General features: G+C 42.4%; 1 protein-coding gene across 1 annotated transcript in view; it reads left to right on the forward strand.

Annotated features, from left to right (window-relative positions):
• Positions 1-1784: 1784 nt before the first annotated feature.
• LOC105458735 overlaps positions 1785-13423 on the forward strand; it is a 75308-nt gene continuing 63669 nt past the window's right edge. Inside the window, exons 1-2 of the mRNA XM_011704255.1 lie at positions 1785-1958; positions 4400-4480. Coding sequence (XP_011702557.1) covers positions 1785-1958; positions 4400-4480 — 255 coding nt within the window. The remainder of the gene's footprint in view (positions 1959-4399; positions 4481-13423) is intronic.

Here is a 13423-nt window from a genome sequence, read left to right on the forward strand (position 1 = left end):
TCTTTGCGCACGAATTCCTCGAGCAAATCAGAATTGATATTTTTCTCCTCCCTGAGAGAGAAACTTCTCGCGCGCCGGAGAAAAATCGACTTCAAATTATTCCACTGACTCAGTGGGCGAAATAAAAAACGCGGAAAAAATTCGAGACACCTCATATGCATACGTTTGAGATGAAAAATCGCGCTTCCGTGTCTCTGCCAGACGAGTCAACGCACGGCCCCCCTCCCTGTTTCGAATAGCATCACGTAAGCGTTAATTGATGACAGCTAATTACATTTGAAAAATCGCGTAACACGCGCGAACGTAATTATGATTGCGTCGCACATACACACGGGCGCATGTCGCGTATCGTATTACATCCACTTCGGCCATATATAATCTCCAAATTAAATCTACGATCGGGTGTCACGTTGTTGTATATCACTGCGAAAATTTCTGCTGGCCTTCGCGTTATTTAATCTTGAGCACGGTGAACCTGAAAGCGTTATCTACGCGACAGTAATATAACTTGCAATGGTGAAATTTTCAGCAGGATACGGGGAAACCATACCAGCAGTAGTATGGAAATGGATTTTCTCCATTTAATGAATATAATTTCGATGGCTAATCGAATGCCGCAACCACTCTATTAGGGAAGTATTGTCGAGTTAATTAATCGAACGGTTAACGTAACGTCGAAATTCGATCATTATCGCCGGCGAGGATATACATTTAGTTACAATAATGTCGCGGCTAATGAATTTTTAATCGCTTCATTTTTTATTGAATTATATTCCAACGCTTCATTTTTATTGGATTATCATCTTGTTAGTTAGAATCGCGATTTCAGATAGAAATAAAAGAGCGTGACAACATTTTTTAAAACCTTCATAAATGTTGCATATAGATTTTTTTTATTATTACGAAGATTTATAAGATCGTAATAATCGCAAATTATATATGTGACGATAAAAAATAAAAAAATAGCTAAAAAATGCTAGAAAACAGGGCGATCGCTCGGTCCTTCGCAAACATCACGCGCGAATATTCGCGAATAACGAAACCAGATACTTTCGCGTGATATTCCACACCAAGTCCCGTAACGACCGTCCCTCATTTGAATCCCCCCGCGTACGTCGCATCAAAGATACGACTGAACGACCCCGCCTGCCACGAGGGTAATACTCGCTGACCATAAGTCACTTATGTAAATCTGCGAGATGGAAACACGCGTCGGGCGACAGTGACGGCGTGGTGACTACGAGGAAATTGAATGTAACATTCAACGTTTAACTATGACTTTTCAATTATTATAGTTATTTACAAGTTGTATGCAGTTAGTTTAGAATTCACAAGCTTCTGCACTCTGTCTTCATAATATTCAAAGAATTATTGCATGGCAGACAAAAGGTAAAGACCGTTGAAAACGTAATCATATTTTTTGGCCATTTTTTTTTAGGTTCTTCAACTCACATTTCTTCATAGATTAATACAGTAGCGTGCCGCGAAGATCTGAGGGAACTGTTTAATAAATTTTTCTTACGCCTCTCGATTCACCCTCTGTTAACCGTGAAAGGGAGAGTAGAAAGTATTCTGGAGTACAGATATGGTACCGAGAAATGGGACGAAATAAGCCCGCGACGGCAGCTCGGTATTCAGGCACCCCGAACCTTCCCAAGACGTCAATTTACTCTTATTGCCTTTCTCGGTATAGCGATATTGCGCCATCAAATTTTTCCGGAAAATCTCCGTCGGTGATATTCGCGCGATTTTTTTCGGCCACCGCGTCGCGAATGGTTTTGCGTATGGTCGCCGTGTACACAGGGCAACACGCGATTATTTATGACGCAGCCAACTTCGAGGTAGCTCGTTACGTCGGTGAAAAGCACTATCGTCATCTAGGACAAAGTAGAGCTAAATGTCAGGGCCAATCTTGCGGTTTTTCGATTCATTTTTTGGCTCTCGTTAATTCTTTGAGGGTATATATTAATGTTACATTAATATATGCGTTTTATGTGCAATACATAAATTATAAAATTATAAATATGTTAATAATTATTAATATTAACATCTTAATATCTGCATCTAAAGCTGCAGTAATTACGCCGATCCCTGCTGCGCCGCAATAGTCGTTTCCTAAAACTGCTGATTTATCTTACGTATATCCTCCTTGGCGCCAACATCAGAGCTATCCGCACATTAGCCTCCTAATCTCCAATCGCCCCGAAAAGGCCGTGCGGCGAATTTTAGCGAGCAGTAAAGCATCATCCCTGATCAATAAAGGAGGCGAGCGGCAGCTTCGTTGTGCAGCTTAATCTCGCGACTGGCTTTGTGATTGATTCGAGCATATTTCCAGCTTACGCGCAGGCAGAGCATGATCGATCTCACTCGAAATCCCATCAGCGATACAGCCGCAATTTGACCTGGTTAGCTTTTTACACGAGGAAATGATCAAACTCTCTCTCTCTCTCTTTTAAGGTAGTAACAAGGAATTGGAAAATATAAATTGCTCTCCAATTGAATCAAATGCATACGTCGGCGAATATCTCTCGACGGCTGATCTCGCGCTCTCTTCAGCGTCAAATTGAACTTTTCAATATCCAATAACTTATCCACCTTCGTGGAGCACAAAGCAATGCGCAATCAGTCAGTCGAAACAGATCCCCTTGCTTATAAACACCGCTTTTTCTTCCCGAATATCCGACTACGTCCGCAAGGGCGGATTCGAATCGTGCAATATGTCGCATAATTCGACCATTCCTCATACCACCTTTACGCGAGGTTCGAAGGGAACCAGACTTCAGCGTATAAGGCACACGCGTGTATCGCTTGTAGTTTCATAAATACACGTGGAATACGCAGCCCGCCCTCGGCGGGTAGTCAAAGCGAAGTCACGGAATGTAAAATCGATTCGGCAGGTATCAGGATCTTGTTGTTTGACGAGAGGGTATAGACGCTTCTCTCGGAATTGATGGATGTTTCCGTCACGCTGCCATATATTACTTTCAGAAAAAAAAATCGACCGGGGAATCTCACAACATTTATTTTCCACCGCAAACGATTATTAATAATATTTGACGTGTGTTTGCGCATTTTTATATTCGTAAAAGAGAACGCGCGGCGGCGGAAATTTTTCTCTGTTGAAAGTCACAGTCGCGAACCCCTTTGCAGGAAATTAAGCGTTTTCCTCGCGCTGCCGTTTTGTAGCATTCTTCGGGAAGCAGTTGAAAGCTCGACCTGCTTTCTCTCAGTGCACGGCAATCTCGCGCCTTACAAAGGAAACTTTTGTATTCACGAGTATGATAATGTCCCTCCATAAGCTCTCTCTTCGCACCTGTGCATTCAGTCGCGCGTGTTTGCGTCACGAGCTTGTAAACGGGTGGATAGACCTACGCGAGTATATACCTATGTACCTGAGGGATGCGATGCTTCGAAAACGCCACCATCGCGCCGGTAGGCAAGCTGGTTTCGGGATCGCGCGAATATCCTGGAATAATTTTACATATTTCAGCGCGGCTCGCTGCGAGCGACAAAGAGGCTTACCTGTTGTCTATGCCGAGAGACCTCGGCGAGGAGCATCGCGACGTATGCAAAGCGCTTTTACCGAGCACTCCGATAAGATTTATACGTGTGTTTGGCCTGATATCAACCGGCTTATCTATTATCTGTCCGTGTTGCGTCTTGACAATGTGGTAAGCGGCACCCACCCGATGCCGTTCGCGCTCCAGGCGCCGCATCTGTTCTTGTCAAGCTTGTCAGTCTGACAAATCGATTATACACTTTATTTGAGACGTCTTGTAGCGACATAACGCACACCGCTTCAGATTCCATATTAATGTTTTCGCTTTTAATTCGTTGGCAAACATTACAAAATTGTTGATGAAATTAAAAGTGTACAGTTAATGTGAAAAAAAGAAGTTTTTGATCAGAATATAGATTTGTAAGATGAATAGAGCTAAAGACCATAATGTTGACGATAGCACCGAGAATACTGACATTCCAATATTTTTTGTAAAGAAAAGAGTCTGTCGCAAAGAAGAAAATTAACAGAAAATTCCACCAATCGATAAGATTGACGAACCAAAGATGTGTAAGCCGCTTCTAGTGTCGCAGAGCTGCGGCTTGGCGCCACATTTCAAAAGCCAAGGGCGAAGCCTCGCCAGCAGAGAGCTCCGTTGTCGGGGGCGCGAAGTCGGGGATGCAATCGATTGCGATATATCGCAAGCACCCTCGGCGCCGGGGAGGGTGGCGGCGCTTGCGCCCCGGTGAGCTCGCGCGGATTGGCCGGCGATGATGTCATCACGGTGCTCCCCTAGGTCTCTGATATCATCTGCGGGCTTTTCTGCAGTCCACACCGACCACTCGAGCGGCGTAGCCGCGCCATCGGAGATATTGCCACCTGTGCTTGACATTCACGCAGTGCCATCCGGTCTCAGCGCCGGCCGCGAGCAGCCGAGTCCCGAAGCCGTCCCTTGGCCGCGGATCCAAAGCCGGCGGAGAGGTGAGTCCATTTCAGCTACCCTACCGGGATCGTGCCCGCTCTGTGTATTCCCGGAGCCGACCGAGCTAACGACGCGACGTTTCGTCACCGCACGTACACACGTCGACCCGTCGGTGTAAACATACGTTCGCCTTCCGTGTCTCCGACGGTATTAACGTTTAACTGACGATAGTCCAATCTCGAACTTCACGCAGGAACTCGAATTGTGAACCAGCTGTGAGATGCTGGCAGTAGTGGCAGTTTCGATCGCGTCACGTAAAGTGATATTTTTTTTTATTTCTTCCCGGTCGTGTGGTCGGGAAAGGACCTTACAGATTTCTCTGAGACGATTATATGTGCTTTTCCGACAGCTACGACGCTATAGCTTCTCCAGCGAAAGCTGCACTCGTGAACACGTGGGATGGTGGCAGTCGTGTCAGGATATACCTTTTATTTTATTTTTTTTCCAAGAAATTTGCTTCGGCGTGAAATCGTTTTAAACATTCTTTCTGCAACGAAGGAAACCATATTAATTCACTTCGTTGACAAGCTACGTAGTTCGATAATCTTTAAATAGTGCATTGGTGTCGAGACATTGCTAATTGTATTCTTTTTCTTTATAAATTGATTTATAACTTTTTCTTAAACACGACAGAAACATTGATTTTATATACATGTAAAATAATCAATAATAAACAATAATACATCGTTTGTTAATCTCGTGAGTAAAATCGCCGATTTGCACTGTCACAAAATTTGCCTCATTTGCTCCAATTTTACATTGCCAAAAATGTGCGCTGACCCTAGATGGGACAATCCTTTTTCTCGAAAACATTGTTAACCACTGGTAAAACAGCGTACGCGAATGAATGTTGAGCAAACTCGGATCTCAAGGGGATAATTGCGTTGGCGTGTCAGCACAATGCATCCCAGAGCGCTAGCTGCGTTTCACCGAAGCGCCAATAGGATGTATGTACGCGAGTTTGTATGAATATATAGGACAACGATCCAGAGAGTTCAACTTTCTCAGTTTTGTGCTCACACGAGCAACTTTGAAGCCTGTAGACTTTGCGAGATGTTGCACACGCTGGCAGGAAACTGCGGCGAGATATCGCGCTTATAGTTCTCAGTAAATACGTATATATACGTTGTATACATACATTATATATATATATATATATATATATATATATATATGTATATATATATATATGTGTACATATCACGGTATGTTGAACGAATTGCCGGTATTTTGTGCAAACACCATTTTGAAAGGATTTTCAAACTCTTGCTTTCTTTTCCTGCTCCTATATCGTGTTTAAAATTATTAATTAAATTTGATACACATGATGTAATACAAATATAGAATTGATTTCAATAACAAATTAATCGCAGTGTACAATAAATGTCTGCGTGGTTAGTCGAATATTTTTATTATCGGAGAGGAAAATAGGTTTTCTTAAAATACATTTTAATGAAGAGGAAAAAAATATTAAAAGGAAATAATTATTAAAAAATTAAATAATTTTAAATACAAATAGTGACATTTCTCTCTCTCTCTCTCTCTCTTTTTCTCTAACAATAACATATTATAACTGATATAAATAACGTTTACATATTGCAACTGACATAAATAATGTTTACGTATAATTCAGATAATTAAATATTACCTGCATTATTAACTAAAAAGGAAAATACATTTTCATTTTAGAATGAAGTAATATATTTGTGCAAACATTTTATAATTTCTTTTTTACAATGAATAATTTAATGTCGGACTTTTTGATCGTTATTTATCATAAACTATAATTGTGTCTTGGATGGTAAAAAACTTTGACAAATACTGTTGACTATTTTTCAACTGCAATATGTATAAATGTTGAAAAATATGGAAATATTAAAGCTAGTTCTGACTGCTGTAGCCAGGGAGAAAGACATGAAGGACGACGAAAAAGAGAGAGAAACGGACATCATATAAATTGCCTACAGAAACACATAATGAATTCTGTTAGTATGCACGTTTGTTTGAGCGTACCGATTGTGTCATACAAAACTTTCTGTATTTGGATTGAAGTTGCTTAAACTCAACTACTGGGATATTCCATTTCGCAAGCAATGAAACTCTGATCCCTTGTATCAAATGATAGATTCGTGTTTGCAAACCGCTCATCTGATTCGAAACTGAAACGTGTCAAATTAAAAAGTCTTGTTCTTCGTTTATTCTCAATTTTACGTTCGCAACGTGTATAAGATACGCATATCGAATAATTAATTTCTCTCATGCAACGTATAACGTCTCAGTAATTGAGACGTTATTATCTTCGCATGAATAGTTGATAAATAATTAGGTAATTCGGTCACACGTGTAGACACAGAGAATACACCGTTCATTTCTTAGCAAAACCGCGAAAGTTCGGAGGAGCGAAATAGCATTACATATATTTTCCATGCAATAGCGCCAACTACCGACTCCTCTTTGTGTCGGCAAACATAATCTGTTTACGTGTTTTCGAGTAGAGTTGTCTCTAACAATAAACACAATTTCTCTTTCGGAGAAACTTACGCGATTGTTGTTGCGAAAGCGAGATGACACGAAATCTGCGAATTGTCGCTATTATTATTTTAACTTTCCGTGATGTTTTTAAAGTGATGAACGGTCATCTTTATGCAAATTTAATTATTATGCAAATAAAACATCACTTTATTTTTTACATTATTCGGTGCAAGAATCTTAATCGATGTATAATGACATTAAACCGAGTGAAAGGAATTTTAAGACGTTGTTGAAAGCGCGCTTTTCACATAGCATCGCAAACACTATAGCGTACAATTACGTGTATCGTAAATTCCGATATTGAAAGTTCCATTTATAACATGGCGGACCTTAAATACGATCGCCGTCGATTTAAGCGTCATAAAATATTTAAGACTGGAATACCATGACGTGATTGATCGGTTGTCCTTCTCAGATTTTTTATTACTTTAAAATTGATTTTTCGTCAAAAAAATTGCAAGGTATTTATAATTTAATTGGGAGTAAATAGCTTCTGACAAATTCAACTTCAGAAGAGAAGAGTTACGCGACACAATTTATATCATTGCGTTAGTACTTTTCAATATGTTGATTTTTGAAACTTTATTCCTCTTTCCGCAGATTTTTTATCACTTTGTATTTGATTTTTTATCAAAGAAAATTACGAGTATTTATCATAAACTATATAATATACGAAGTATTTATAATTTAACTGATAAAAATAAGTAACTTCTGACAAATAAAATTTTCGAAGAGAAGAGACGATATAATTTATATTGCCGTGAATATTTTTAAATACTTCGATTTTTAAAGCTTTACATTCTAAGGATGAGTCATTGTCGCCTCGTATTTTCGCCGAAGAAAAATTGTTCGTGCATTGACTAAAAATGCTGCGGCTAAAAAGACACCCGATGATCTTGGAATACACTGTGCATGTCGGACCCTTTAGGCATCGACGATGAAGGCTGGCATCATGGGAATAGCACGATCTTCGGCTAGCCTAGTGCCGGGACATATTTATAGCGATGTGCGTGGGGTGCGCGTTCGGGAAAGGCGACGGAACGGCGAGAAAGAATATACGCACGACACACGTACTTACACACACGGATATACGCGGGCGTGTAAACGCGAATAACGTTACAGTCAACTCTCACCCTTGGCACGCGGAAGCGCCCTTGTTGCATTTCGGGAATGCCACTCTCCCCCCCCTCCCTCCACTCCTTCGCTGGCGTTTCGTTTTAACTTGTGCCTTCCTTTTGTGCACGATGCCTCCTCTCAGCGGCGCCCGCTTTTGCGGCTTGCTGCCGGTCCCCTTCCCTAAATTCATTCGCGAACTTTTGAGCGCTCGAGCGTTAAAAAAATTCGTAGTGCCTCTCGAAAACTGCGTTGCTCTCCTCCTTTTTTCCACGTTGTTGTCTGTAATCGGGTAGGCGGGTTAAAAGGGTTCGTATTCACCCACGGGATACGCCTCGTGTGTCTCGATGCGATATAGAACTCGCAGTTCTTATTAGAATATTTTCGGCGATGTAGCGATACAACGAGTGCTGTAAAATTATTTTTGACGACGCCAATGAATGGAGAGCTGTCATCCCTTCGAGACTTTCGGGTATATATATATTTTACGTGCAACGAGAAGATATATTGAAAGAGAGATGTCTTCAGTTCTCTCTCTCTCTCTCTCATTTCGAAAACTACTTTTCACATATCATCACTTCCCTATTTCGTGCTTATCTTCGCCAAACATTGGTTGATCCATTGGAGAATAAGAATAAGGATCAAGATAAGAAATAATTGCGTCCTTAAGACGACAAATGCGGGACAAGGTAGGTGGTCTTAAGCGGTATCTCTTAATAATGACCCATATGACGAGGCAAGTATGGACGAAAGGGATAGAGTCAGGAGCAAAGGGACAGAGCGAAAGAGAAAATGAATTGGAAGGCGAAAGGGATTGCGATGTAGGCGAGTCTTTGTAGCCAATCAGAAACGCAAACATCGGGGCGCCAAGGGTAAGGAATTTTTTTTCCTCGTTGTCGTTCCGATTATCAAAGTCGTTCTGGCACCCTCCCCCGCCCGTTGTACCCCTGTCCTCCTCCCGATCCTCCCCGCTTCCGACAATCCCGCAGTGCGGAGAGTTGCTCGGGAACTTCGGAGATTCGTCAAATCTTTTATACGTACGACGTGACTCGAGTTGGCGCGACTCCAAACTTGCCCCAGCAGCGGCTTGCCGATCTCTCTCTTAGTTTCCGGATATGAACGACGGGGGGAAAGGGAGGGGGAATAAAAATAGTCGAGTTCATTAATTCGAATTCATGAAAGCTCGTTCGCGCGATATTAATCGAAATACGAAAACTCGTGCGCCTTGATTGTAAACAACATTTCTCAAACGTATAATCTCAAACGCTTCAATACTTTTGCCATTTCGACGCATTTTCGTTTTATGTATTCTAATAGATTTCTGTAATAAAAGCGATCGCGCGCGCAATAAACGGATAATCTGTGATATAACACGTTTATGATCGATGAAAAATTCACAATGCCTGGCGCGGCCTGTCGCGCGCTATTATTAGTTATTAATTGCCGCTCTTCTACTTCGTTTGCGAAGAAGGATAATGACTGTCAATAGAGAGCGACGCGCGACGCCCACGTGTGTGCTTTATTGCGAAACGGCTGAATCAGCCGGCGCTATTTTAGCCGCGCGATAATCACGCGTGATGTCACCTCTATTGATTTCGGTGGGCGGCAAAGCGACGCAATAAAGCGCGTGAGTCATTGCGTCCCCGGGTTGCAGTTGCATGGGCGGTCGAGACCGGAGGGGGCGAAATCGGAGTCTTACGGGCCAGATCCAGATTGATGTGCTCGCAGGACATCCTTAACGTACCGTGTAATACGGTTCTTTCCCCGGCGTCGACGTGCGCCCGAATCGATCATCCCGAAATCGGTCCGCTCGTGCGAGCTGCGTTTCGTTCGCATTCAATACTCCGATTTATTCGAGACCGATGTGCTGCATTGCGTACACGCATTCCTTACGAGCGAAGCGCCATTATTTTAATGTCAGGACTATTATAGGATAATTATCATTGTTACGTTGTTTATTTAGTAGTGCATTCTCTTTCCAACTTTATGTACTTATATAAGTATACATAGTACTGCCGTTGTTTCGTACCTCACTGTTTCTTGTATTTTCGACGACTGTCGGTTCTTTATATAGAAACTTTCGTCTTCTCAACAATACGATTTGATACATCACGTTTCAAGTTGAATCAAATCTTTTGAAAAACTTCTGGGTTTCCGTAACAGAAGTTCGCTATTGCTGATCGAAGACTTTCCGACGGATATTTTACGACCAAATAAAGTCCGTCATAGTTATTCTATTTTTTTTTTATGTTTTCCGGTGAAACAACGAACCATCTGCTCTTCTCTTACAAAAGAAAAATTTATAGCGTGGGTATATCATAAATCTCTTATAAGTATTCGAATAATTTTGAGACTTCCAAACGAGGCGAGTTCGCGACTAGTCATTTGAAATTCGCTTTGAAGTTATCGAGTGTTGCAATTGCATTCGCGAGATTGAGTAAGCACGTTGCTGAGGACGACGGCTTCTTTGCGTACCGATCGTTTCGCTTGCGCCCTGCGGATCGCGTTAAAGCGACCGAGGCATCGTGCGAGTCTCAAAAGCCCCCCACGTCAAGGGAATTATCGTAAAGACGACGAGAGCGAGGGAGTAGGCGCCGGTCGTAGACGCGGAAAAGGGTAAGGACCGCTGCAAGAGGGCAAGAAGGTTGGCCGGGTAGATGCGGGTGATCCGGCAGGAGGTACGGGTGGGCAGGTTGCACTTATAAATCGCTTAATCGCTGCTTTTCACGGATCAGAAACTCTAAAAAAAACTTTTTTCTCACCCCCTCCTCGAGCTATATCCGCCCGTCGCTCACGGCGCGCGGCGGCCTCGCGGCGGAGTTTCGCGTCGAGAATGCTTGATGCACACGAAAGGCGATACGGGCGGCGATTCGCTACGTTTTTCCATAACGCTTGAGAAGTCGCGTCACGTTCTGTGTTTCGCCGATTTCATCCATCCTTTAGGAAAGAGCGGTAAAGAAATTAAGGATGTTACGTAACTTCCTTTGCACAGATGCGATAGCTAACGGGCACTTTACATCTGCGCGCGTCAAAAATTTTTTAAGCTACTCTTGGGTTGATTTACTTCTAATTTTAATAGCTCTTGACTCCCTCACGATTATGGAAATAATGATGTTCGTAATGATGTCCGTTTAAAATATAAGATTTCTTTTTCCACCTAAATATTCATTTATTTGATTTATTATAATTTAATTAGAAATGTACGGAATAATTATGAAGTAAAAACGAAGTAGAAGAGTTATAAAACAAAGAATTTGTTTAATTTAACTTGAATGAATATTATTTCTCTACAAAATTCGCAGAAAGATAGCGCGAGAAGATATTTAAATATTGATATTAAAAGCTGCAAAAACGAAAATTTAATTATAGAATTTATAACTATGAAAGAGAAGAAATATTCGGTGATAATTTTAAATGCCAACATTTCTGAGAACGTCCGTTTTAATATGTCTCTTTTAATAAAAGCAGGTTAACGTTTAGAACATCTTTCTAATTATTGCGATATGTTTTCTTTGATCTTTTTATGATTTGAATTATACCGAAATTAAACGTCACACTAACTTTCGTTTCCGTTAATTTTTACGTTTACATTTTTATCATATTGTCGAATATATCGCAGAGAGATCGACGCGTGTAAAAAAAAAGTCTCAAGAAAAAACTGAAATGTCACGCGGTAGTTGCTGTATAAGTGAGGAAAAACGATTGCGCTCGGCTCGGATAATGTGTTGCCCGTGCCACTGTATTTCCGCTGATGAAATCCGGTAACCCTCGAAATCATACGAGCCACGTATTATCGACGATAATTGAGGAGATACGAGGTTTCACGGACGTAATGATCATCCAATGACGACTGTCAGTGTATTACTCCGCTCGGCATGACGCGGGCACATTGGCGTTTTGTGATTATCCGATTAAATTATAACACGACGGCGCGTATACGCACACGCTGGCTCGAGAGCGCGCCGCATTACGGAGAAATCGAACGCGCACGTTAACGTTAAAATTACGGCAGTTTCGTCTTCCTCCTCCCCCCTCCCCCTCCCCCCATCTCTTCCCGCAATCTTTTCTCCGCCAGTGATTTCCGACGGGCAGCTACACGCGAACCGTGACGTCTGTCAATACGTATCATGCAATGCGCAATCGTGGCCTTCTGTTTCTGATTATGTGCCGGATCCAGAGGTTCAGGCTTGTTGAACAGGCGTACGAAAGGGCGTGCACACGCGCACACGTCCGCGTGTGTGGATCGCACGCCCGCGCGCACGCTTGTCCACACACACACACACACACACACGTGCTTCGGCGACCGGCCGAAGATTAAAGCGATCGCCGGACGTCGATTGCGCTCTCGCGATTAATGCCCGGCGTCTGGCCTCGGCCTTGTCCTTTTTTGTTTATCCCCGCGGAACGCGCGATTCCGCATTATCGACGTGCCGCGTCTCTTCGCCCTCTTCCCCCTTTCCCTCATTATTCCGCAAACGCGAATGAGTGTTGCTTTTTTTCCGGCGTCGCCGCGGAGAGTGTTCTTTTTTTACGTGCTGCTATTCCCGATAATTTATCGGACTTTTGTTTTCGAATCTTTCTGTCAGCGACATTGGTTTCCGATTCGCTGCTCGCTCGATTTCTCTATGCTGCTGTGTGCTGTATGCGGAAAAAAATGTTGTGAAATTATTTGACACAATGTCACAGAAGCCTTAATAATAAGTAACGCGAATACAAAGAAATTCTAACTACTGTAAACACAGAGCTTGCTCGATTTTTCGCAATCCACTGTAATTTCGCTGCACCGCCGCGCCGCAACTCTAATTGCGACGCATTCGGCTGCGTCAGGCGATACGATGTTAATTTATTGACTCACGTAGCGGAATGAAGCTTTCACCGACAGATCACGCAAACCGGAATACCCTTTAACGAGAGTTGAAACTGTTATTTGAAACTCATTAAAATAATTATTTCAATTTGTTTATTCCAATTAGTTTTTCATATTTTCATTCTCTTTTGCGTGATTTGACGTAATTTAAATATTTAAAATGTAGCGAAGTGGTAACGTGAGTCGGGTAGGCGCGCGGATTCCCCGCGTAACATCCATCACAGATTTCTCCGTGACAATCCGTTATCAATCTTGCTAATGTCGCGGTCTCCCCCTCCTGATTATCATACCGCGGGCCCCAATGTTGCATTGCAATGAAGCGAAACCTTGAATAACGCCCCGGTATTTGTTCCTTACGGGAAGGGAGGCACGGGAAATCGCGATGCCTCATTTTCCTTCCAACTCACGTTCCATTCTTAAGTCTTTCGCC

Source organism: Wasmannia auropunctata, unplaced genomic scaffold (assembly GCF_000956235.1).
Source record: "Wasmannia auropunctata unplaced genomic scaffold, wasmannia.A_1.0 LD334376.1, whole genome shotgun sequence".
Classification (NCBI taxonomy): Eukaryota; Metazoa; Arthropoda; class Insecta; order Hymenoptera; family Formicidae; genus Wasmannia; species Wasmannia auropunctata.